Below are 27,216 nucleotides of genomic sequence, written 5' to 3'. Positions count from 1 at the left end.
TATAGATATATTTAAAACTGATCTAGTAGAATTGGATTTGGCTGCATTACACAGAAAATAGATGATAATAATAGCTTAACTCTGCACATGATTCCATAGGTGGGCAGGCCTTGGCTGGTGTGGCAGCTCCATGGTCATCAGGGACTTGGGCTCTTCTGTCTTGCTGTTCTGCCATCTTCAGCGTGCTACCTCATGGTTTAGATGGCTGCTTTAATTTCATATGCCACCTGCTCATAGCAAGAAGGAAAAGGAAAGATGAAAAGCATATATTCTTTTTTTAGAGAGCAAGGTGGGGAGATGGGCAGAGGGAGAGAGAGAATCCCAAGCAGGTTCACACTGAGCCTGATCAACATGGGCTCACCTGCTCCATCCCATGAGCCTGGGATCATAACTTGAGCTGAAATCAAGAGTCAGATACTCCACCAAATGAGCGACCCACGTGCCCCAAGGCACATGCTCTTTGAAGGACACTTTTCAGAAGTTGCACAGGACATATCCACTTACAGCCCATTAGCCTGTTTTTAATTAGTGGTCACCTTAACTAGAGGGAAAGACAGGTAGTCTTTATTCAGTTACCTGTATGCCCAGCTACAATTCTGGTGTTTTATTAATAAGAATGAAGAGGAAATTGGATATTTAGTTTCAGTTTGGTTTCTTCTTCAACCAGGGCAGTGAAAATGGTGAAAGCCCTGGTGACCCCCCTGTTGTTAAATTTAATGGAGCTTTTGAATATTTGTTTCATTTGGTACTCATAATCCCTCCCTTTTTACTTTCTGTGTCTTTCAGAATTTCTCCTCTGTTATTAAAATTAGCATTTCATATTTAATGCAATCACAATCATAATCCAAAGATTTTTTAAAAATCAAAAATTGACAAGCTGACTTTAAAACTGTGTGAAAGTGCCAAAGACCTAGAATAGTCAGTCTTGAAAAGGAAGAACAGAAACAGAGAACTTGTACTGCCTAGCTTCGAGATTTGTAATATAACTCTAATAATCGACATGGTATGGTATTTATATAAGGATGGACAAATAGATCAATGAAACGCAGTGGAGTCCAGAGATATGCCCACACTTAAATAGTCAATTGGTTTTTCAACCAAGGCACAAGTTAATTCAGTGAGGAAAGTAAAAGGTTTTCAACAAATAATGCTGGAACTGTTGGATATCCACATGGTGGTGGGGGTGGGTGGGTAGTGAAACTATTGCATCCAGTATACAAGAACTAATTTGAGATGGATCAAAAACCTATAAGTAAAAGGTAAAACAAACTCAGGAGGATTTCTGTGGCTTTGAGGTAGGCAGCAATATCTAACATAGGACACAGAATGCAATAAAAAAAGATTTGATAAAAGAGACTTGAAAATTAAAACTTCTGTTCATCAAAGGGTATCTTTAAGAAAATGAATAGATAAGTCACATACTAGGAGAAGATGTTTGCAGTATATATGTACATATATCTGATAAAGGATTTGGTTCCAGAATGAGTAGAGAGCTAATAACTCATTTAAAAAAACGCAAACAGTCCAAGTGAAAAATAAGTAAAAGCCTTGGCAGACACTTCATGTACAAAAAAATGAATGTAAATGGCTAACACAAATATGAAAAAGTGCTCGACATTGTTAGTTTTCAGGGAATTGCAAGTTAAAAACACAAGGAGATACTGAGGCGCCTGGGTGGCTCAGTCGGTTAAGTGCCAACTTCGGCTCAGGTCATGATCTCGTGGTTCGTGAGTTCGAGTCCCGTGTCGGGCTCTGTGTTGACAGCTCAGAGCCTGCGGCCTGCTTCGGATTCTATGCCTCCCTCTCTCTCCTCCCCTCCCCTGCTTGCTCTCTGTCTCAATCTCTCTCTCTTTCTCCCTCTCTTTTTCAAAAATAAACTAAAAAAAACCACAAGGAGATACTACCACGTGCCCACTAAAATTGCTAAAATCCGAAAGGCTGACAGCATCAAATGGTGGTGAGGATGTGGAACCACTTGAACTCTCATGCTCCTTCATTATTGGTTACAGCGTAAAATGGTACAATCATGTTGGAAAAATATCTGGCAGTGTCTTATAAAGTTACACATATATCTGCCTGATGACCCAGCAATTCCAGTCCTAGGTATTCACCCAAATGTATGAAAATGAAAATGTATGTCTAGAAAAAGTCTTGTATCAGAATGCTCATAGTAGCTCATGGTAGGCAGAACACTGGTCCCTCAAAGGTGTCCATGCCCCAATCTCTGGAACTTGTGAATATGTTATGTATGTGGCAAAAATATTTAGCAGATGGAATTAAAGTTATAGGACTTAAACTAAATTTAGATTATCGGAGAGAGCCTAATATAATCACATGGATCCTTAAAAGTGGAATAGGAAAGCAGAAGAGTCCGAGATAAGGCAATGTGGAAAGCATAAGCTGTTGCCGGTTCTGAGATGTAGAAGGCTACCTGCCCAAACCAGAGGGTGGCCCCTGAGAGCTAAGGGTGGCACCTAGACAACAACTAGCAAGGAAACAGGGAGCTCAGTCTGACAGCTGCATGGAACTGAATTCCCCCGACAACCTGAGTGAGCCTGGAAGTGGATTCTCCCCCAGAGCTTTCAGTAAGGACTGCAGCCCTGTTAACACCTGGGTTTCGACCTTGTGAGACTGAAAACAGAAAGGCAATCTAAAATAGTGCCTAAGAGTCTGCATATTAATGATCTGCTGATAATCTTAAAATGACATTTTGAGAAGCACTTTTTTATACACTGTTTTTCAATAAATGCACCCCAACATATGATTTCAATTCATAGTATGTACTAATGACTCATTCGTTTGTATGGCTTAGACGTGTTTGCTAAGCCCACATAATTTAATAGACCTTTTACATGAATATTTTATAAGAACCTTATATTGAAATTGGGAATTCATCCTTCTTCTCAAATCAATTACTCTTCCTGTATTTCCCTATTTTGGTAAATGTTTTCCCTACATACTCAGTATTCCAAACCAGAAACAACCATAACCATCTCCTCCCTGTTATCCGTGACTCTCCACCTCTTATTCAAGTGGTTATCCAATTCTCTTAATAGTTCCTAAATCTGTTTCTTCATCATTCTCAGAGCAATTGCTTTAATTCAAGTACATGTTTCTATTTGAATTATCATTATAAGTCTCCCTATTGGTTTTCCCCATTGCTGCTTTGGCTTTTCTCCAACTCATTTCCGACCTTGTCAAGTTAAAAAAAAATTACTTTTATCATGTTACTCCATTTTCTTAAGGTTAATCTCCCAACAGCTTCCCAAAACTCAGGGTAAACTTTAGACTCCTTAACTTAGCTAAAAAGGACTTTCATGATCTGACTAGCCCCTGCCTTCAGTACTTCCATGTTAGTAATCAACAGAATGAGTTGACATAAAATCAGTAAGGAAGAGAAGACCTAAAAAACACTATCAACCATTTTTCCCTTATAGAGATGTGTAGAATCCTCTTCTAAACAACAGTAGAATATACATTCTTTGCAAGTGCATGTAGAACATTCACTAAGGTAGACTGTATTCTGTGCCATAAAACAAATCAAGTTTTAAAAGAATTCAAAATATACAAAGCCTGTTCTCCAGCCACAGTGGAATTAAGCTAAAAATCAGGGATATCTGGAAATTACCAAATACTTGGTAATTAAATAACACACTTCTAAATATGCCATGAGTCAAAGAAGAAGTCACACTATAATTAGAAAATATTTTTAGGGGTGCCTGGGTGACTCAGTCTGTTAAGTGTCTAACTCTTGATTTTGGCTCAGGTCATGATCTCACAGTTTTGTGAATTTGAGCCCCATGTCAGGCTCTGCACTGACCACAAGGAGCCTACTTGGATTCTCTCTCTCTCTCTCTCTCTCTCTGCCCCTCCCCCTTGCTTATGCTTTTTTGGTGTCTCTCAAAATAAATAAACTTTAAAAAAACTTGTAAAAAATTTAAAAGAATATTTTTAATTGAATGAAAGAACACTAGTATATCAAAATTTGAAGGATACGGGCAAAGCAGAACTTAAAGGGAAACTCTTAGTGTTATAAACTAACAGAAAAGAAACCTTAGAACAGTGGTTTAAGCTTCAATTTTAAGAAGTTTGAGAAGGAAGAACTATTTGAAATCAAAACAAGCAGAAGGCAGAGACTAATAAAGATAAGAGCACAAATCAATGAGATTGATAATAGAAAAACAAGGTAATTCAGTGAAACTAAAAGCTGCTTCTTTGAAAATATCAACAAAGTTGATAAACCTCTAGCCAGAGAAGCTAAGAAAAAAAAGAGGGAAGACACAAATTGCCAAAATCAGGAATGAAAGAGAAGACTGCACTTTAGACCCTAAGACCTGAAAAAGATAATATAGGAATACTACTTAAAGAATACCAGTTCTACACAAACTCTTCCAGAATATAGAAGAACATGGAACACTTACCAGCTCATTTTGTAAGACCAGCATTACCTTGATGTGAAAGCTAAAGACATCACATGAAACTAGAGACTAATATCTCATGAACATAGACATAAAAATCCTTAAAGTACTAGCAAATTGAATCCAACAATATATAAAAAGGATAATGGTGTATCATGACTTCAATTTATCCTGGGAATATTAATCAAGTAATATATTAACAGACTGCAGAAAAATCCAATGTTCACCTTAATAGATGAACAAAATGTTTTTGTCAAAATTCAGTAATTTGGGAATAGAAGGGAATGCCCTCAAACCAATAAAGGACATCTACAAAAAAGTCTGCAGCTAACATCATTAATGATGAAAGACTGAGTGCTTTCCTCCTAAGATCAGGAGCAATAGAAGGATAGATCTGCCTCACTACTTCTATTCAGTATTGTTCTGGAGGTCCTATCCTGTGAAGTAAAGCAAAATTAAAAAATAGAAGGCATATAGATTGGAAAGAAAGAAATTGAACTGTTTTCACCGGCAACATAATTGTCAAAATCCCCAACGGTCTCCTACCCCTGCCAAAGAAGTCCCAGAACTAATGAGTTTAGCAAGGTCACAGGTTATAAGGAAATACACAGAATCAGCAATTTTCGTATGCTAGCAAAGGACAATTGGAAATTGAAATTTAAAAGATCCTGGAAGTACTATTTACATTTGTACCAAAACCCAGGAAATACGTGGGTATAAGTTTTAAAAAATACATGGTAATATTTGTATGCTGGAAATAACCAAACATGGGTGGAAAAATAAAAGATGACAGAACAAATGGAGAGATCATTTATGTTCATGGCTTGGGAAACTCAGTATTAATCTCGGAAGAATTTTTTGTAGAAGTAAGCTGATTCTAAAATTTACATGGAAAGGCAAACAACTAGAGTATCAAAAACCATTTGAAAAAAGAACAAGTTTAGATTTTAAGATTATATAAATCTACAATAATCAGCACTGTGTGGCAATGGAAAAAGATTATAGCAGTAGACAACATATACACATGGTCAATTATTTTGGTCAATTATTTTTTGGCAAAGATGTAAATAAAGGCAATTAAATGAGGAAATGGTGTCTTTTCAACAACTGATTCTGAAACAATTACACATTCATATGCAAAAAAATTTCACCCTAAACAGAAGTTCCCTTAGAATGTATCATGAGTCTAAATGTAAAAACCTGAAACTATAAGGCTTGCAGAGAAAGTTATAGGGGAATATCTTAGTGACCTGGGGTTAGGCAAAGACTTCTTTTATGCAATACCAAAAGTATGATCCATAAAGTAAAGATTGATTAATTTGACTTCATCAAAATTGAGAACTTCCACTCTTCCAAAAATACAAGAGAATGAAGACAAGCCATAGACTGGAAGAAAATATTTGCAAATCATGTAACAAAGATCTTTTATCCAGAATATGTAAAGTATTCCCAAAACTCAATAATAAGAAAACAAACAACCTTATTAAAAATAGGCAAAAGAGAGGCACCTTGGTGGCTCAGTCAGTTAAGCATCTGACTTCGGCTCAGGTCATGATTTCACAGTTCATGAGTTCAAGCCCCGCATCATGCTCTGTGCTGATAGCTCAGAGCCTGGAGCCTGCTTTGGATTCTGTGTCTCTCTGCCCCTACTCTGCTCACACTCTGTCTCAAAAATAAAAATAATAAAAACATTGAAAAAAAACTTTAAAAAATGGGCAAAATATTTTAACAGACTTTTCACCAAGGAATACAGACACGGCAGATAAGCACGTGAAAAGATGCTTAATATTATTGGTTACTGAGGAGATGCAAGTTAAATCAATGATGAGCTATTACTACACATCTGTTAGAAAGGGTAAAATAAAAGCAACTGGCTGTGAATAAAGTTTGGCACTTTCTTATAAAGTTAGAATATATTTACCTTTTGACTCACATCTAGGTTATTACCCAAGTGAAATCAAAGCTAATGTTTATACCAAAAAAATCTGTATGCAAGTGTTTATAGCTGCTTTATTCATAATTACCAAAAACTGGGAACAATCCAACTGTCTCTCAGCTGGGGAATATATAAACAAACAAGTAATATCCATATAATGGAATAATAGTTACTGATATTACTGATATAATAACACAAGATATAATATTACTGATATAATAACACAAGATGATTCTCAGTTGCCTTTTGCTAAGGAAAAGAAACCAGACTCCTAGGCTATGTGCTATATGATTCCATTTATAGGACATTCTTAATAAAGGTAAAACTAGGGTGAGGAAAACAAATCAGTGGTTTCCAGAACTGTGTATGAAAGAGATTTGACAAAAGGGCACAAAATTATTTGAGTTGGTAAGAGTGTTTCATATTTTGATTTGATTGCATTTGTCAAAACTTTGGAACTGTACATTTAAAAGGTGAGGGGTGCCTGGGTGGCTCAGTTGGTTGAGTATCCAACTTCAGCTTAGGTCATGAACTTGTGGTTCATGGGTCTGGACTTGTCTGTGCTTCCCGTCTGTGCTGACAGCTCAGAGCCTGCTTTGGATTCTGTGTCTCCCTCTGCCTCTGTTCCTCCTCCATTCACACTCTCTGTCTCTCAGAAATAAATAAAGATTAAAAAAATTTTTAAGGGGAATATTTAAAGGTGTATCTAAGTTACCATTAAAAAAAGGTGAATGAACAAATTTTTTTTTTTATCACTTTTCCTCTGAAACTGAGATAACCTGCAGTACTTTAGATAGATAACTTAGTACCACTAATTTCCTAGAGACCAAAATTTTAAGAAATACAGATTTCGACAGTGGGGAATTACTGAAAGATTTGAAGCAAGGGAATAATATGATTAAATTTAAAAAGTTACTTTTAGGGACTCCTGGATGTCTCAGTTGGTTAAGTGTCCAACTATGATTTCTGCTCAGGTCGTGATCTCCCAGTTCATGAGTTCAAGACCCACATTGGGCTCTGGGCTGATAGCGTAGAGCCTGCTTGAGATTCTCAATCTCTCCCTCTCTCTGCCTCTTCTGTACATGCATGTGCTCCCAAATAAACTTAATAAAAATAAAAAGTTACTTCTAGGCAGCACCCTTGCTTCATGCACATGAAAACTTTAGTTAAAATGTAATGGAAGAACTTGGAATTGTGAGAAGGAAGAGAAGAAGAAACTCAGAAGAAAGTAATAGCACTGAGGGAAGGTTGAAGCATTTGCAGGATTATTACAAACTGATAGAGAACTTAATTACTTGGACCTAAGTTCATGTAGAGTTAAAGATGATGTCTAAAGGCATACACTTTGGGGCACCTGGGTGGTTCGGTCAGCTGAGTGTCTGTTTCTTGATTTTGGCTCAGGTCATGATCCCAGGGTCATGGGATCAAGTCCTGCGTCAAGCCACTCATCGGACTCTGTGCTGAGTGTGGAGCCTGCTTAAGATTCTCTGTCTCCCTCTGCCCCTCTCCCTTGCTCATTTGCTATCTCTAAAATTAAAAAAAAAAAAAAAAAAGGCATACACCTTCAAGGAGATAGGAATTAGAAAATTTCTTCCCATTAGACTATAGAAATAGTATTGGAAACTTCCTTTTTTTTTTTTTTTTTTTTTTAAGAGAGAGCACTCAGGGGAGGGGCAGAGGGAGACAGAGAGAGAGAATCTTAAGCAGACTCCATGCCCAGTGCAGGACCTGATGCTGGGCTGGATCTCACAACTGTGAGATCATGACCTGAGCCAAAATCAGGAGTCAGACAACCAACTGAGACACCCAGGTGCCCCAGAAATACCCTTTTTACTAGGAACATGAAAGAGTGGAAATTTGTACTCTAAATCTGTACCACATATGTCTGTGGGGTTTGTATTAACATTGTCCTGATAATGCTGGGAACCCAATTTGAGAAATCTATAAATTGGTAATACCTGTCCTGTTTTGGCTGAGAAAATTTGAATTGCTATAGCTCACGGTGATAATAGGATTCCCACCAGAGATACTCCCACTGAAAATGAGCTCTCAATCAAAGATTACAAAGAATTTAAGCAAACCACCAAGAAGCCAGCCCTAATTATTAGAAATAGTGGTTCTAACAAACTTTAAGATAAGCTTAAAGTGTAAAGGAATGTTCAGAAACCATATGTATCAGTTAGCTAATTGCTGCAGTTTAAATTCCCCCAAAGCCTAATAGCGAAAAGAACCATTTTATTATTGCTTACAAGTCTAAAGTTTAGATAGGGGGTTCGTAGGGACAGCAAGGAGTGAATTAGTCTGGGATGCTCTCACATGCCTGGCAGTTGGTACTGGTAGCTGGGCTAATGGGGATATTGGACCACGTTTCTCTTATCATCCAGCAGACTAACTGGGCATCTTCACATGGTGATCACAAGGATCCCAACAGCAGCAAAGACAGAAGCCTCAGTGCTTCTCACGTGTCTGCCTGCATCATTTTTCTGTGGTCTTATGGCCAATGTAAGGTATAAAGCCACCTCCCGAATCAGTAGAGGGGGGTACTGCCAAAACCAAAAACTACCAAAAAATAAAAAAAGGAATAACTTGTGACCATTTAAGAAAAAGGACACCTGTTGGGATGAGCACTGGGGGTTGTATAGAAATCAATTTGACAATAAATTTCATATAAAAAAAATTTAAAAAAATTCTACCATACATTAAGACAAAACAAAATAGTGTGTCCAAAGGGAAGAAAAAGCAGGCAAGATGAGCCAGCTAGAAAGTTTAAAAATAAAAAAAGTTACTGAAATAGTGGATAGATGAATGGAAGCTTAAATACATTTTTAAAACGAATTGGTGAATTGGAAGATAGATCTGAAGTTCTATCTTGACCCATAATGTATATCAGAGAGATAGAAAGAGGAAGAAATTATGGAAGAAGTCGAGATTTAGAGAACAGCAAAAGAAAGTCAAACGAGAAAAAACTGAAATTTCTCAGCTGGAGGGTATAGCATGAGGTAAAAAAGAGAGCCATAAATGGAAGTCACTGGAACACTGATCTTTAAGGGTCAGGTGGAGATAGCCCCACCCCACTTGTAAGCCCAGTAATGGCAGGGGCCATACTTCCTTATTCACATCTTAAGTTTCCATCCCTGACGGTTGATAGGTGCTCAGTACATGTTGAATGAGTAACGGGATGGAGCAGCCAGAAATGTGAGAATCAAACCAGAAGGCCGGGAGTCATAGTAGCTAGAGAAGGAGAGAAGTCAGACGCTTCAGAAAAAAACAAGAGGAGGACTGAAAAGTGGATTTAGAAACAAAGATGTCACTCACTGCTGACTTTCGGGAGTGCTATGTCAGTGCTAGAGAAGGACAGTGGAGAGAGAATCCTAGGGAAGGTGAGAGGAGAGGCACTTGGAGGGAGGGAGGTCCCTCCCCCCCAGTCATTTGTGTTCGTGTGTTGATGGGAGAACATTGGAAATCCGGTATTTGAGGGAGGAGGCGTAGGAAGAGCTGAAAGAAAGGGAGTGAGGATTAAGACAAGAAAAGCGTTTCTAGTGAATGAGTCAAGGTCCCTGTGGAAGTGAAAGAGATGAGACCCAGGACAAGATTTCCCCTTGGAAAGGGGACGAGATGTTTTCCTCAGAAACTGGGAAGAACAGTGCAGAAGATCCATTTGGAATCTGGAAAAGGCAGCACAGATGTGTATCATTTGTAGGCCAAGGTGGATTGACCAGAGAGTCAAGAACCTGATGCTTTCGGGCACCTTACTGGCGTGGGCCCTTTGAGTGCTAGGAGTTACCAGGATTTGTAATGTCCTGAGGGGAGAGGGGATGCCAGATTGTGGTCCAGAAACATTTTCCACAAGCATTTCTGACAGATTGCCTCATGAAATCTCAGAAGAAAGGTATCAAAATTTCTAAGACTTCAGTCATTTGTTATCATATCTTTTCTCATTCTAAATAGCTTTTATTTTAGAACCTAATTTGGCATTTGTGATTTTGTGTTCTTTTTTTTTTTTTAAAGAACTTCCCCACCTCCTTCCTCCCCATGTGAATAAATGTTAGGCCCTTCATTACCTGGATCTATCCTTGCTTATAGGTAAGGATAAGGATAAGGGCAGAAGTTGAGGGAGTTTGTAGTTTTAACTTTCTCAGTGAAATAAGAGACCATTTGAGAAGGACAGAGGTAGGGAGGAGGCTTCGCAGGGAATGTGGGTCATTTAGAGCAGTCGTTGTGGGGACAGAGAGAACGGATTAGGGACAGCAGAAACGATTCTGAGAGCCCGCTCCCAATTTGTCTTATTCTCCCCAAACCACTCTCCCCCACTCCACCCCATTTTGGCTGTCCACTTGTAGAAAGAACACGTTTTCAGATTAGGGTTGCAGGCTACTAGAAAGAGGAGGAGTCTAGCACTGTTGAGGGAGGAGGCAGAGAGTGATGTACCACGGGGTCAAGGCGGGGTGGGGAGAGAAGCACAGCCACAGGACAGGCTGCTCACTCCCAGATGAGGGAGGGATGGGAGGTTAGTTGGGGCCGGAGAGCAGAGAAATCAAGACTCAGTTGAGAGAGAGTTAGAAATGAAGCGGTTTATACTGGAGAGAGCTGCCAGGGCCAGTGAAGTCACCTGAGGAAACGCAGAAGGAAATAAGAGGACGACATACATTTCCAGTAGACTCTAATTTATTCCCAGGATTTAGTAGAAGGGAAGCCTGCTGGGGGAAGCGGGGAGGTATGTGTAAGTTAACAATATAAAGCTTTTTAGGCCAGAGAAGTAATAGCAAAGAGCGTTTGTGTAATGTTTTATAGTTGACTGCTTTCCTAGCGTCAAGATTGAAAGAAGCAATAGGTATTATTGCTCTGTATTTTTGTTTTACTCAAGTTCTCATGTAGTAATTAAAATACAAATCTATACGCAAACTCAAAGTAGTTTACATTGCCTTCTGCCCTGGCTTCACGAGCATCTACTTCATTGCAGCCTTTATATCATCTTTACCATTATCCTTGTGTCTCATGGAGAAGTAGTAGCGACCCGTTAAAAAGGTGAGAAAATACGAAACAATGACCTTTAAAGCAGTGACCTTCACGAGTTTACCTTTTGCCTAAATCAGTTGGCTTAGTCATCAGTTGATGTACTGGAATTATGAGAAAAAATATAAAAGTTTTATTTTGTGTTATCTCTAACGGATATTTCTTACATATACACGCCACGTAATTTCCCCCTTATCACTATAAAGCTGCTAGAACTTCTATGTTCAACCAAAGGACCTTTTCTCACATGAGTCCCTGAAGGCACTTTCCTTTCTTTTCCTTTATAGCAATCACAAAAGAAGAGCAGTCTTGTCCAAAAGCAATCTGATAATGATTCCAGAATACTGAGTTGTTCTAGAAACTATTGCATCATATTTCGATCATCTTTACTCAGTTGATGAAGTAGTTGAGTGACAGTTCTCCTTCTCTGATAGGATGCCAACAGCTAACAAAGGATTTTAAACCGTGTTGGGTACATCCTGAAGTAGCTAGAGAAAAGCAGAATGCTTTCAAGGGTTCTAAGTATGTCTTCCATTCAGAGCACTTTTCATTTCTCTAGGGCCTTTGGTCATCATAGGTAAATATAAATATCTTTATCCATATGCATATATATATGTATTTTAACAGACATTGAAAAAATTTTGAATTCATATATCGACATTCTGATTAATAATCTGTATTTTGCTTCCTACGAATCATTGTTCACAGTTGGACTCAGTTTGAAGAATAGTCAAAGTACTACCAAAGTATTATTCTAGTATGTCTTTTTTAAGGATGAAATTTCTTTTTTAATTGAAAAGTTTTTTTCCTGGTCTTGAAAAACCGAAGTCTGTAGGCAGTCCCAACTGTGATTGTGGCGTGTTCTTATAGTCGAATGTTTTAAATTAGCTGTCAAGTTAAATATGTTATCATTGTTCTAAACACACAGAATGTCCCTGGCTGCTTATTGTATCATCTGTTGCAGAAGAATAGGAGCCTCAACTCCTCCTCCCCAAAGCACCACGTACTGGAGAGACATCAGTGAGTACAGTTTCAACAACAGTATTTCATATGGAAACAGTGATAGAATTATGGCTGAATTCCCCAGGGGGTTCACGAAAAGTTATTTAATCCATGGTAAATCTCACATTTGTTTCTGTATTTTCTATACCAATGGTGCACCCCGAATTTGTGGGCCCAGAGCCATGCCATGCATATTCCTTTCTCTTGAGAATCTTTTTCCTCCCCTATGTTTCCTGTCAAATTCATGCTCATCTTTTCAAACTCGAGTATCACTACATTCTCACTCAGCAGTAAGTTTCTGCAAAAACAAGTGCCAGACACATGTACTGCGTTCTGGGAATTCAGCGGTGAGCCAAGAAGATCGTGTACTTGCCCTATGGGCGGTTAGGGTCTAGTGCTGATTTAGTATCTTTATTTGTAAATCTTTATTTACCTATTTATTACTAACCTTTATTTGTAAAAGAGAAGATAGGCCTAGATCATCTTTCATTCATTTGGCAAATTATTTATTTACCATTTACTCTATGCCAAGTACTATTCTAGGCCCTTACGATACAATATGGATTGAGACAAAGTCCTGTTTTCAGGGAGCTTCTGTTTGCTCTGTAAGATAGATCTTTTTTTTTGGGGGGGGGGGATGGGGATAGGTCCTTTTCATCTAGAAAATTACCGTGATTCTGTTTTTTTTTTTTTAAGTTTATTTTCAGAGACAGTGAGTGGAGGAGGGGCAGAGAGAGAGAGAGAGGGAAAGAATCCCAAGCAGGCTCTACACTGTCAGCCCTGAGCCCGACGCAGGGCTCAAACTCACGAACCACAAGATCATGACCTGGGCTGAAATCAAAAGTCGGACACCTAACCGCCTGAGCCACCCAGGTGCCCTGTGATTGTGTATTTTAAACATAAAAAGAGGGTGGGGAGAGAAAAGGGAGCTTTTTCTCTCATCATTTCTAAAGGACAAACTCAAGAGTAGTGAGAAAAGGCTGTGAGACTGTATTCTGTTCCCAGGGCCTAGTGAAAAAGAAACATAGCAAGTGGTAGCGGTAGAGAAAGCAGAGAGTGGCTCCCAGGGCCTCCAGGGTGAGCGTGGAGGGAAGGCAGTCCAGGAAGCCATCTTGGAAAGAAAAACATCCTAGAGGATCTGCACAGTCAGGAAGCTTTGTCTCAGCTTTGGATCTCATCCCTGCAGACCTCCTGGAACTGTCTCCTTCCTGGTTCTGGAACCACTACTCAGGTCTTAGAGTTTGGGAGGAATGTCCATCTTCCATGCCTGATGCCTAGAGAAGTCAGTTGAGGAGAGTTCCTTATCCCTCAGTAGGGAGGGGAAATATGTTGTCAGCAGCCTAAGTGGAGAGTCTGACAAAGGGCCACCTCTACACATCCAATAAATTAAAGGTTACGAAGGTTTTGCGGACTGGTGGCAGACCCTAACCATCTTGGGTAATGCATCAGTTAAGGTTGTGTTCAGTGCATGCAACAGAAGCTTGACTACAGTGGCTTCAATTAGTAAAGTTTTCATTTTTCTTACCAATTAGTCAAAACAGAGACTGTTTAGAGCAGGAATTGCAGTTTAGCAATCCTCCTATCTTCCTGCTCCGTTATCTTTATTGTCCTCATGGTCACAAGATGGTTGCTGAATCTCTAGACATCCAGAAAGCAGAAAGGCCAAAAGTCATCTTATGAAACCTTGTCTCTGTATTTGGAGAGGGATCTCTACTTAACGGACTTGCATTTATATCTGATTGGCTGTAACTGTGTTGCATAGCCAGCCCTAGCTGCCAGAGTCAGGAATTCAAATATTTTTAGATAGTAATCAGGTTGTGCAGTACAGATTAAGGGGCTTGTGTGCATCAGATAGACAACTATCTGTGTTTTCCACTAGGAGTTCTTTTTTACATTAAAAAAATATTTTTATAAGTAAACTTGAAGAATGTAACCATTATTTTTAATTGGGTTATGTACATACGGCACTTACCCAGCAACTATACCATAATTACTTTGGGAAAAGTCACTTTGTGTCCTTATGTCACAAGCATAATCCCTTCAATATAGCCCTAGTAGTGATAGAACTCTCCCCATCCTTCTATTTTACTGGTTGTGAACTAAAAGGAGTCAGAAGGCAAGTTAGCTTCATGGCTGTCGCATTCAGTGGAAGCACTGTAGGCCTGGCATTATCAGTAGTGCAGCAGGTCTAGGGTCTCTGATTTGCTGGGAATGACAGAATAAGAGATACAAGAAGGGGAGAATAGTGTGAAATGAGAAGGAGTATGAAATGCAGATTATATTTTTTTACCCAGTGTTTTTTGGTTCGTCTGCATCTGGGGTTAGGAAGCCTTGTGTTGGTAGTAACTGATCATGTTCATGGAAGAATAGCAATGACTTCTTATCCAATTGTATAATATAAGGAGAGACACTTGCCTATTTCCTGTCACATTTTAAAAATGAAACTCATCCCATTGACTTTTTTCCTTTCTTTTTGAAGGAAATATAATAAAGTTTACTGGATCACTTATTTTAGGGTAAGTATCAACTGTGAAATGTTAATTGGCTTCTTTATACTACTATTTGAAATCTCAGTGGAAGTGATTTCCAGGTAGCATAGGGTGGCAAATAGGGTGCAGATTTTGGAATTAGGTGGATTAATCACTGGTTCGACCCCTTCAGTGTTGTCTCGATTCAGTTACTTTACTTTCTGAGGAGTGCCTTATCTTGGATCCAAGGGTATGGGAGGCATTCTACCCATCAGGCATTGTTGCTCTGGGGAGAGCACTTGACACGCATACAGAGCAGGTGCTGGTTAATTAGCTCTCGTGCACCTAAAATCACATCTCGTGTTGATTTCTAAAGTGGGTAAAAAAGGTGAAAATTGGCTGTAGCCAGAATAATTTTTGAAAACCCTTTAAGTCACCATAGAGCTCTCGTGAAAGGAAATTGAGGCTGAACTGAGAAAACCAACAGATTGACATCTTCCATCTCATGCTCTTCAGAGGCACATGCTTAATGAATAGAGCGACTTTCCTTCCTTTTTTGGGGGGAAAGGGGGGTGTATATGTTAATATATGTCTAATACAATTCTCTATTTGTTAATACTACTTTTTTTTTAATGTTTTTATTTATTTTTGAAGGAGAGACAGACAGAGCATGAGTGGGGGAGGAGCAGAGAGAGAGAGGGAGACACAGAACTTGAAGCAGGCTCCAAGCTCTACGCTGTCAGCACAGAGCCCGACACAGGGCTCGACCTCACGAACTGTGAGATCATGACCTGAGCCGAAGTCGGATGCTTAACCGACTGAGCCACCCAGGCGCCCCGCTATGCTACTCCTTTTTCACTGTTATATATGAGATCATATAGATATATATACACACACATATACAACTCTTAGGTGCTAAAACTATAAAGGAGGCATATTTGGCCTTTTATTCAAACACATACATTTCTCCATGACACCAATGTAAGGCAAAAGACAGATGATTTTTCTCTTTGAATCATTCCAGGCAAAAGATAAATGTAATACACTTTGTCTATTTTGCAATCATTTCGCAGGAATATAGTGAAAATTAATCGCATAGTTTCTAGTAAAGAATTTTGTCTTTCATGGAAAGCATGATAAAAATACTGAATGCATTTGCTCTTTTTGGGTGCTCAGATAGTTCCCCAAGAGAGGAGAGGATTCTTCAGGACCGTCTATTTCTCTGGTGCTGGCCAGGGTCTGGCCTTTCTGTCTTGCCTGCTTTAACTTTAGGGTGGAAACCAAAGATCAGAAGGATGCTTACTATAACTGATGTCATGAAGCCCTGAGTCCAGACAGTGCAGCCTTTGTGTCTGGATTTCGGGAGCGTGTAGGTCAGTCTGATCAGGGAAAAACCCCTTTACTTCCTTCATTTTGGGTACATAACAAAGAACGTTGTATTTCACATTTAAAAATTGACTTTAGGAGACTTTAAGTTGACTTGAGGCTCTTAGGAAAGGAGAAACTTTCATATGCTGGTGGTGGGAGTACAGATCGGTTTATCTTTTTGGAAAAACAGTTTGACAGTATCTAATAAAGGTGAATAGTATATAGTCAGAAAGTCTGTAATTCTACTTCTAGATGAGTGTCTTAAAGGAACAAATCCACATGTGTTACAGTGTAGATGTGTAAGATGTGTAACAGGATTGTTTGTAATAGACTCAAGCTAGAAATTCCCTGGATGCCCATCTGTGATAGAATGGGTAAGTTGTATACCCATACAATGTCTGCATCACAGACCGTAGGAAAATACAAACGCACAAACTACTGATACATGCAACACCAGGAATGAATCTCACAAACAAGAAGCTGAGCAAAAGAATACGTAACAGTGTGATTCCATTCCTGTGAAGTCTACAGACAGACAAAACTAAGCTCTGTTGTTTAAGGATGCGTGTATAGATGGCAAGCTATAAAGAGAAACAAGGACATTATTATAATAAAAGTCAAAATGATAATTAGCTATAGAGATGAGAGAGTGGGTCAGAATCAGGAAGGGACGCACTGTGGGCTTCTGAGGTACTGTTAATGTTCTGCTTTTTGCCTGGATATTGTAATTATTATTATTCATTAAAATGAATAATAATTCATTTATTATAATGCATTATAATAATCATGAATGACAAATATATACATTTATATATGTGTACATAAATATAGTGTATATTATATGCACATTACTGTATATATATTCTATTTCCCAATAAAAAATGAAAAAGTCCGCTGCAAAAAGCTTAATAATATACTGGCTCACACAACAGTGTATATATTGAGGGAACTTCTGTTTATTATGGGGTGCAAATTGATGGTGTGTATAAAACTTTTTGTTCAAAACACGTTTTATCTCACTCAGTGTTTACTAAGTACTATTTTCCCATCCTATTTTGGGAAATTCTGCCCTTTTACCTTTTTTCACCACTTACAGGAAATAGTCTTCTCAATCTACTGGTTCAGGAGCTGGGCTGTTGTACAGGTTGGGCCATTCAATTTATGTGATACTCAATAATCTGATGAGCTCCATAACCAATATAATTCTGTTATTCTGTCATGTAAAAAAAAAGTGACTCATGTTACATTTACATCATGTATTTATGATGAATTTCTTGTTTCTTTTTAAGCGGTTCTTTATTTCTTACATATGAAGTTCTGGCTCTGAAGAAGTCTTTGGCATTAGATACTCAAGTAGTAGAAAGAGAAAAAATGAAGTCATACATATATTTGCACACAGTTTCTTTAGATAAAAGAGAAAATTATGGTAAGTTTATGGTAAAGTAATCCCATTTTTGTGAAAAATGGAAGCTAGTTATTAAATTTTAAGATGAGTGTTTAAAACACAATATTAACAAGATAGGTTCAGCTGATTCTAAGAATCACCAAATCCTGTAAGAACCACATTCCTAAAGATTAATGGAAGGCCAGATTTTTGACTTCCATGTTTAATTTGGTTTGCAATTCTTCTGTAACTAAATGACACGAAGATGAGCTGGCTATTTTAGTCTAACTTTGGAATTCCACACAGTAGTGAAGGTCATCATTTCAGAGGTTGGCCCTCAGTTTGGCAAGTATAAAAATATGATTTTTGTTACTTAGATATGTTTCTGCTTTAAGGAATTTATTCATGCAAACTAAAATCATCTCATGGATTCATAAATATGAATACCAACTTATTAACAGAGGGCAAAAAATCTGTCACAGAGGCTGGAAACCTGTCTTTATTAGAACATTCCTGTTCTCCATATTTAGGTCACATGGAAACCTAATTAGTAACCAGACAGTTGTTTGGTGAACATGAAATTTTAGAGCAGAGGCATACATATCTTTTCATCAAGATATGGGTAGCCTGATGAGTCACTGCACTTGACTTACAGCTGCCTGTTCCTACATTGTTGGCCAGAATAATCATGCCTGGTAGTACATTATGTTCCCTGAGTGGGACAGGTTCTGGTTTTCCCTGTCTGTAGTTGTCTGTGTCACCACTCTGTCCTGTTTGTATTTATTATTATCTCACCTGGTGTATTACAATTTCAATTACACAGATAATTTTTATAGTTTACAATTTATCTGTATCACAAAGATAAATCTCATTAAGGTATCCCCAGATTTCAGTTTGAGAAGGGCTATTGTTAAGGGACATTTTCCTGAATGTAGTTAAACCTATGTTGGATGTGAGGATTTTTGTTAGCTTTAGTGAGTGTTTTTGTTTTTGTTTAGTTTTTTACTTTTTTCCTGACTTGGAGAGAAGTCTTATTTTGGGATCTAGTGTTCTGTGTTTGCATAATGGTTTTAGTTGTTTTGATAGTTATAATGGAAGAGAAAAATGCTATTTTATGTTTTTCAAAAAATTTGTAGCTTATATATTTCTCTTTGAAGTATTAGAGCATAGGATTAAGCATATATACTTGGTTTTATCTAAATTTGTAATCATTTTAGGAATCACTTACCAGGCAAGAAAAGAGCTTCACAAAGCAGTAAGAAAAGTTTTGGCAACATCAGCCAAGATACTGCGGGGCCCATTTGCCGGTAGGTACCAAATATTTAACTTGGAATCTTTATCAGTATCTGAAAGTCATTTGGTGATCAACTTGAGACCTTTTTTCTCCATCTCTTATACTGACATTTATTATAGACATGGAAGGTTGAGTGACATTATTCTCTTGGGCTCTATTTAATTTTAAGGGCTTGATGGACAGTTTTCTTCCACTTTGTGGATGTTTTGTTGTTAGATAGCAGTAGGGGAATATTGAGACTAAATATATCCTTTTATCTTGATGAGTGTTTCAAAATTTTAAATTTGTTAGAAAATCACTCCCATGCTTTCTGATCATGAGAAATTGCATCAATAATGTAGATTTTATAATCAAGCAAATCTACACTGTGGAGTTAGCTATGAAAGAGCTTACTCAATCTCTTTACAAAGTTGGCATCATGAAAAAGGTGAGAACATTTTTAAGAATTAAAAGATACTAGAGGTGCCTGGGTACCTCAGTGAGTCAAGCATCTGACTCTTGGTTTCGGCTCAGGTTATGAGCTGACGGTTTGTAGGTTCGAGCCCCGTGTTGGGCTCTGCGCTGGCAGCATGGAGCCTGCTTGAGATTCTGCCTCCCTTTTTCTCTGCCCCTCCCTTGCTCGCTCACTCGCAAAATAAATAAATATTTTTTAAAAAATAATTAAAAGATACTAAAGAGACTTAATCAAATCCCGGTTTTTAAAAAACAGCTCTGAAGATATTTTGGGGACACTTGGAGAAATTCGAATATGGAGTTAGGCTGGATTTTAGATGGTTTTGGAAGATTTTTGTTTTAGTGTTCTTGGGTGTTATAATGGCATCGTGAGTATATAGGAGAATGCAGGCTTATTAGGAGATAGGGTTGACTGAGAAAGGGTGAAATGTTACGTCTGCAGCTTCCTTTCACATGGTTTAGAAAAAAATACACGTGCATATAAAGTAAATATGGCAAAATAATAAAATTGATTAAATATAGTTGTGGTAAACATATGGATGTGAGTGTATTTGATTCTATATGTTTGATATGTTTCATAATAGAAAAGTTTTTAAGGAAAAAGAACAAGAGACCACTTTGTGAAAGCGACATAGTATATAAAACAAAAGGACCTAATAACATACATAATAATTATAACAAAATACTATGGCAGAACTGAGAACAACCCTGTCAGTCATTATCAATACCTGGAAATGGATTTTACTCCGTTATTGTGGATTTCAAATCCTTGCAAACTACCATCTTAAATAAGCGAGAGGACACAATGTTGTTTTAACTGTTCACACTGTTTACGTGGTCTTGTTCTTTTTTCTTTCCGCAAAGACACTTTTAGTACCATCGATGTGGAGGATCATGAATGTGCTGTGTGGCTGCTCCTGAGGAAGAGCCAGTCGGGGGACAGGACAGCGCGATTGCAGGCCGTACAGGAGATGTCGGAGACCCACCACTGGCATGGTAATGAGCCCCTCTGTGCACCTGCCCCGCCACCAGCTCGTGCCTGGCCTCTGATATAAAGGGAAAGAAAGGAGATGCTAGGAAAGGAAAATAATTCAGCATACATTAATATATATAAAAATTATTTTCAAAAGTTTTTGAAAGAAAGTCCGGTGATAGAGAAAGTAGGAAGCCTGCTGGCCTGGTAGCCGGATAAGGTTGGTTAAGAACAGCCTCAAAACTGGGGAAGATCTTTCTATTTGTGTAACTTTCTACCAGAATGAAGTTTTGCTTGATTAGAGAAACTCTTGGTACCGATTAGCTATAGCCTAATGTTGTATTTGGATCTTCTTTTAGTTCCTATTTAAAATAATGACATATTTTAATCACTTGCTGCACCATACAGTTATATTTGCTTTCACTTTGACAATCTGCTTGGCTCCAATCCTAATAATTGGTTAAATGTACCTGATTTGTGTGTGTGTATTTTTAAAGGAAGATTTAAAATATTTACTTGTATTTAACAACTGCATCTTCTGTAGTATAAGTACATAAGCAAGAGTTTAGATCTGCTCTGATTACAGTGACTAAAGTGTACTTTTTTAGTAGAGTTATCTTATAAAAAGGGTAAATAAAAAAGAATAATGTTATGGGTGCCTGGGTGGCTCAGTAGGTTAAATGTCCAACTTCAGTTCATGAATTTGAGCCCCACTTCGGGCCCAGTGCTATCAGACATATCCTGTCTCCGTCTCTCTCTGCCCCTCCCGCACACTCTTTCTCTCTGTCAAAAATAAGTTAATTAAAACAATTAAATAAAAAATAATGTTTTCAAAGAAAAGTGTCAGAATAAGATCTCTGCCTCTATACATCCTAATTAATTGATTGGTGGGTATAATTTTAATAACGTACAATGTAAGCTTACTTTGAAGACTTAGAATAGAAATCTTTAAGAAAAAAAATCTACCTTCCAGGATTCCATTTCAGATTTACTATATCAGAAAAATCAGAGTTGGAGCCCTAGCATGTAGGTTTTGGAAAAGTTCCCCACTTGATCTTGAAGAACTCACCCATTATTAAAAATAATGTCTGCTTCAGTGGTCGCAGTTTTGTTTACAATACATAGCTCAGTCCATTTGGGCTGCTATAACACAATACCATAGACTGGGTGGCTTATAAACAATAGAAATTTATTTCTTAAAGTTCTGTAGGCTGGAAAATATAAGATCAGAGGGCCAGCAGATTGGTGTCTGGTGAGGGTGTGCTTCCTGGTTCATAGATGACCAGCTTTTCACTGTGTCCTCACGGGGCGGAGGAGACAAAGGATCTCTCTGGGTCTCTTTTATAAGGGCAGTAATCCCAGTCATGAGGGCTCCCAAAGACTTCACACCTCCAAATACCATGACATGGGGGCTTAGGTTTCCATGTATGTATCAGGGGAGGGGGGACACAAACATTCAGGGCAATACATAAAGGATGGAGTGGTGAAATCATGAAGACTAAAACAAAGTACCACCATCTGGAACCTCACATTCATGGACATCACGTAATGCCAAAGCACCATCCTGTATCAGGGACAGTAGATCTCAATGCAACCTCAGGTTTTTTGAGTAGTGAGCAAAACAGTTTTTAAACACTAGAATTATTACCAAAAAAAGGAGAAGTTAAATTGGTTCTGACCTATCGATTTTCACATTTAAGGTTCACTTCTTCAAAAGGTTAGTTAGATTGTGATATGCCTACATATATGTTGAGGAGAATTGTGAGATCAGTCCTGGAAATGTTGGACATCTGGCTTACTGGTATTGTAAAGGCAGTTGACATTGTGAACAGAGACTTGGGAAATTTTGAATCATAAACTTGTAGTTTAAAAATTAAATTGTTTATTTAATTCTTGAAACAGCTATAAGCCAACTTGGGTGCTAACAACATACGTTTACAATAGATTACCAGTATAGGATAATTGCTCAAGCCTGTGATCTGAGAACTCTTATCGGTTTGGCACGAAGCAAAGAGAGTGATCTTCGTTTTTTCCTGCCACCACCTCCTTTGCCATCTTTAAATGAAGTAAGTAAATAAAATAATCCAGTGAGTGAAAAAGAAATTAACATATCACATCTTCACTCTGAAGGGTGCAGAGTAACCTTTCAAAAAGTAGTTTGAAAAAAAAAAACAAAAAAAAACCAAAAACAAACAAAACAAACAAACAAACAAAAAAAAAAAACAAAAAAAAAAAAGTAGTTTGAAAAAAAAAAACAAAAACCCACCAGTTTGTTGTCTACTTTTCACAAGCAGGTGAACTAGATATAAACCTGAAATTGTAGTTTCTATACCAAGATTTCCTGGTTTATCAGGAGATGTTGTTTCTCTTGTGTTATTTTCCCTTTTGGGTATTGGAAGCCTCTATACACCAGACGGTAACTTCATAGCCTATTAACATCGATGAGTTGGTCACTTGTTCTAATATTGCTATAGATCAGTTTTTCTCAGCCTCAACACTCCTAACATTTTGAGATGAATAATTCTTTGTTGTTGAAGATTGTTCTGTACATTATAGGGTGTCTAGCTGCATCCCTGGCATCTACTCATTGGATGCCAGTCGCATCCCCAAAGCTGTAACAACCAAAACTGAAGATATTGCTAAATGTTTCCTGGGGCTCAAAACAGCCCCTGGAAAACCACCACATGTAGATACTAATGTATCACTTTGCATAGATATTTACTAACCACTACATGTAGATATCAATGTGGTACTCCTCATAGTTGTTAAATACTAACCACTAATAGGTATTAGAGTGTGCTTCTTGAGCAGCTTTTCTAGGCCTTCCTAGAAAATGAAAATCAGAAAACTTGCAATCAGTTGTTGAAAATTAGAAAAATGAATATGCTAGATGTAAGTTATTAGAGAAAATGACTAATGAGTTCTGGATTTTAGAAGCAAGAACATAATAGAAGAAGAAAGAGTATAACAGTCCATTTTAAATCGAGAGCTAAACTGTGCAGTTTTTGGACTGAGGTAGCAGACACGGAAGTCCAGAACTCAAAGTTAAGTGATGCTCATTTACCTGGGTGGGTGATGGCATTTCAAGACTAAAAGCACCAATTTATCTCTGCTCTTTTGTTCTGTTTTGATTCTTTGGGTACTTTTGTTGTACTCTGTTGTTGAGCTTAACTATGGGGCATTGTTTCTCTTTTTATTCCAGGATACTTGCATTGAAGAAGAGCTCAGACAGTTGCTGGCTTCTTTACCTCAAACGGAGCTAGATGAGTGTATCCAGTATTTCACATCTTTGGCTCTGAGTGAAAGCAGTCAAAGTCTAGCTGCTCAGAAGGTTAGCTCATTTATTCATTGAGTAAATATTTTGGAGTGCCCACCCACCCTTTCTAGGATCCTGTGCCAGGGGCCAGCATTCAGAACCCTAGAAGAGTCATCCATCAGGAACAGAATAAACATGGTGACTCCTGGTTGTATTCCAGGCACTGGGCCAGGTATTAGAGATGGTGGGGAGACATGTAAATAAACAAAGTCCCAGAGTGTGTAAGAGAGATACAGGTTACTTCCAGAGCCTTTCACTGTGCTTAAGAGGTCGTTTAAGCCTTCATGGAGGTGCCTCTGAAGTTAAATCTTAAAGAATAAATAGATAGTAATTTACAAGGTTTTAAATATCACCTATCTGCTCCTAATGCCTAAAGTGATTTCTCTACTCTTATGTTCTAACTCAGGCTCTGGATTTGAATATTCAACTTCCTGCTTGATGTCTTTGTTTGGATGTCTAATCCAAGTCCCAAACTCAGCACGTTCAGCCCACCATCTCCACTAAACTCTTCCTCCTCTACTTCCATTTCAGTAAATGGGGCAGCATACAGGTCGTTGCTTAAGCTAATGGCTAGGAATTCTTGTTGATTCGTTCCTTCCGTGTTCAGCCAGTCCGTGGTTCCTGAAAGCTGTCCCTTCACATGTAGCTTGAGTCCATTTGTCTCACTGTCTGCAGTGTAGCCACCTTCTCCTGGCCACCGTCATCTCTTTCTCAGACTGTCCTGTTCTTTCATCTTGACTTCTGTTCTTGCTTTCATTTTTTAAATAATTTTAGAATCTCTTTCTCCTATTATTTTAAGTTCATTGAGGTGTTAATTCCTGTCTGTGGTGGCATCAACTCTTATGTTGGATTGTGGATTAATATGGGTCATGTGTTTTTACCGTGAGCTTGTCTTTAGCTGAATGGATCATTTTCTGTGTGAGTCCCAAGCACCCTGGATTGTAAATCTGTCCCCGCAGGGCAGTTTTTGTGTTTGCCCCTGTTGGATACCCCAGGAGGTTCACTGTCACTGGACTAGTTTGATATGAATTCCCCGGTTTGGGATTCCTGTGGCACATAGGAAGTATAAATTCAGATACATCTGTAGAGGGCTTAGTGTTGGGGTTAATTTCTCATCCAAAGCCCCAAACAGAAACAGGCTTCCATAGGCTGGTGAGTAGAGTTTTTAGGCTCTCTTGGAGGAGGCAAACTTTTCAGGGCTCTGCCTTTCTAAAGGGATCCCAGATCTAGTTCCCACTGAATGTGACATCCAAAACCACATCACTTGCACTGAACGAGGAAAATCCCATCCGAGGAGCCTGCAGGCATCTTACCTCGGCAGTCCTGTGCTTCCCACTTCTGCTGCAAGTTCCATCTTCAGTTCTCGCAGAGGTTCTGCTTTCTTTCTTCTTCCCATTTTCTTTAGAACTTGGCTATGTTTTAAAATAGTTTTGTATTGCATTTCATCAGACATTTCTACATGTTTGTAGTGGGAGGGATTCACTTAGAAGCCAAGTTCGCCATCTTGCTGGATCCAGAAAGCTTCCTTATCACATCTCCATCATCTCAGACTCCACAGCAGGCTCCTTACCTGTCTCCCCAGTTCTGCGCTTTCACATCAGCCAGAGTGATTTTTACAAAAACATGAATTCGATCCACTCATGTTCCTGCATTAAGCCTTCCAAATGGCTTCCCATACGTGTCGAGTCTCAGCCCTTCTTATGATCAGGGCATGGACTGGCCATTGTTTATCAGAGTGGCTGCCCCTTGGAATGGTAAGGAAGTTGACAGGAAAGGGACAGTAGGGTGTAAAGTTTGCGTAGTGGCGATCGGTGGGCTCAGCTGTGCGTGCCATCTCCTCGGAGCTCTCCACGTGCTCCGCAGGGCACCCCACACCTTTGGAGTAAGACTGCCTCGCACATGAAAAGCCATTTTCATTGAAGGGTTTATGTTCTCTCCCCCTGCATCCCCTCCTCCCACTGCTTTAGCTGTGGGCCCGTTCACTGGATGTAAATAACTGGCGTGCGCAATAGAGGCTTCATCCAAGTGAATCAGAGCGTGGTGTCCTGAGGGTAGTAGCCTAAACAGACTCCCAACTCTGATCCACCTGAGGGCAGTCTGAGCCCATTGGCAGTCGCTCTCTATTGCCCCTTGCCCCAGCCACTAATGTACTCCCATTCTCTCTGAATTTGCCTGTTCTGGACATTTCACATAAGGGGTACCATCTAGTATGTTACCAATGTGTCACCTTTTGTGTTTGACTTTTGAAAGTTCATCCACGTTGTAGCATGTATCAGTACTTCTTTCCTTTTTGTGGCTAATAACGTTCCATTGTATGGATAGACTCCCATTTCGTTTATCCATTCCTCAGCTGATAGATATTTAGGTTGTTTCCGCTTTTTGGCTATCATGAATAATGCTGCTATGAGTATCTGTGTGCAAGTTTTTGTGTGGGCATACGGTTTTAATTCTTTTGGGTGTCTACCTAGGAGTGGAGTTCCTGGGTCCATATGGTAACTCTTTGTTTAACTCTGAGGAACTTTCAAACCATTTTCCACAGTGGCTGCATAATTTCTCATTTCCACCAGCAGTGTTATGAGGGTTTTAATTTCTCCACATACTTGCCGACACTTGTAACCCATCTTTTTTTTTTTTAAATTTGTTTAATGTTTATTTATTAGAGTGAGAGAGCGCGTGCGTGAGTGTGAGTCGGGGAGGGGCAGAGAGAGAGACACACACAGAATCCGAAGCAGGCTCCAGGTTCTGAGCGGTCAGCACAGGGTCTGACGTGGGGTTCAAACTCACAAACTGCGAGATCATGACCTGAACTGAAGTTGGACGGTCACTTAAGCTACTGAGCCACTCAGGTGCCCCACCTATGTTTTTTATTACAGCCATCTCATTATGTGTGAAGTGACATCTTTATTCTGGTTTTGATTTGCATTTCCCTAATGATTAATGATGTTGAGCACCTTTCTATGTGCTTATTAGTTATTTATATACTTTTTTTTGGAGAAATATCTGTTTAAATCCTTTGCCTAATATTTTAATTGGGTTACTTGTCTTTTTATTCTAAAAATTCTTTGTATATTTTGGATAAAAATTATTTTCAAATATTTCTCCCAAACTGTGTATTTTCACTTTCCTGATAGTGTCTTTTGCAGCACAAACATTTTTAATGGTGATGAAGTCCAATTTGTGTGTTTTTTGTCTTTTGTTGCTTGTGCTGCTGGTGTCCTGAAGACCATGCACCTCTCACTCTGAGTAATTCCTTATCTGGACCCTTCTCTGTTCTCAGGCTTCCCTTTTCATCTGGGAGGCAGGGAGCACAGCCTCACTTTCAGCAGGTCTTGTCCAGCTTCTGATAGCTTGAGCTTTGCCAGGACCAGACTGTTATCAGTAAGGTAGTAAGCACAATGGGGTGGATGTGCCTCCCTGCTCTCTGCCACAGGTGTCCCACTGACCTCTGTCCCCACTATCGTCACTCCTCTCCTCGTCCCCATGCCAGAGCTCCTGGTACCTGGCCTGATGTTCTTTTTCAGCACAATAGATTTTCTTTTGCTTATTACTATTGAGTTAACATCATCCTAACTTCTATAGTGTTCTTTCACC

General features: G+C 38.8%; 1 protein-coding gene and 1 long non-coding RNA gene across 8 annotated transcripts in view; one reads left to right on the top strand and one right to left on the bottom strand.

Moving 5' to 3' along the window:
* Positions 1 to 27,216, top strand: part of SERAC1 (serine active site containing 1) — a 74,476-nt gene that overhangs the window by 4,244 nt on the left and 43,016 nt on the right. For 3 of the 6 annotated variants that reach the window (XM_042940169.1, XM_042940170.1, XM_042940171.1), the window contains 7 exons: positions 12,296 to 12,387; positions 14,849 to 14,885; positions 17,495 to 17,631; positions 18,807 to 18,896; positions 20,201 to 20,332; positions 22,254 to 22,375; positions 23,512 to 23,640. In XM_042940169.1, the coding sequence (XP_042796103.1) occupies positions 12,297 to 12,387; positions 14,849 to 14,885; positions 17,495 to 17,631; positions 18,807 to 18,896; positions 20,201 to 20,332; positions 22,254 to 22,375; positions 23,512 to 23,640 (738 nt within the window). In that variant the 5' untranslated portion in view covers position 12,296. Of the gene's footprint in view, positions 1 to 11,176; positions 11,380 to 11,883; positions 11,945 to 12,295; positions 12,388 to 14,848; positions 14,886 to 17,494; positions 17,632 to 18,806; positions 18,897 to 20,200; positions 20,333 to 22,253; positions 22,376 to 23,511; positions 23,641 to 27,216 lie in introns of those variants that run through there. The other 3 variants (XM_042940172.1, XM_042940173.1, XM_042940168.1) reach the window with 3 other exon arrangements.
* LOC122220538 lies at positions 3 to 11,691 on the bottom strand. Of its 2 annotated transcripts, XR_006202923.1 has the most exons (4): positions 11,605 to 11,687; positions 11,432 to 11,471; positions 10,964 to 11,051; positions 3 to 227 (listed from the first exon to the last, which is right to left on the bottom strand). It is a non-coding gene; the product is annotated as an uncharacterized LOC122220538 (long non-coding RNA). The 2 variants fall into 2 exon arrangements; XR_006202922.1 differs by lacking the exon at positions 11,432 to 11,471 and having other exon boundaries at positions 11,605 to 11,691.

This window comes from Panthera leo, chromosome B2 (genome assembly GCF_018350215.1).
Source record: "Panthera leo isolate Ple1 chromosome B2, P.leo_Ple1_pat1.1, whole genome shotgun sequence".
NCBI classification, from domain to species: Eukaryota; Metazoa; Chordata; class Mammalia; order Carnivora; family Felidae; genus Panthera; species Panthera leo.
This window is presented reverse-complemented; position numbering and strand designations above follow the sequence as displayed.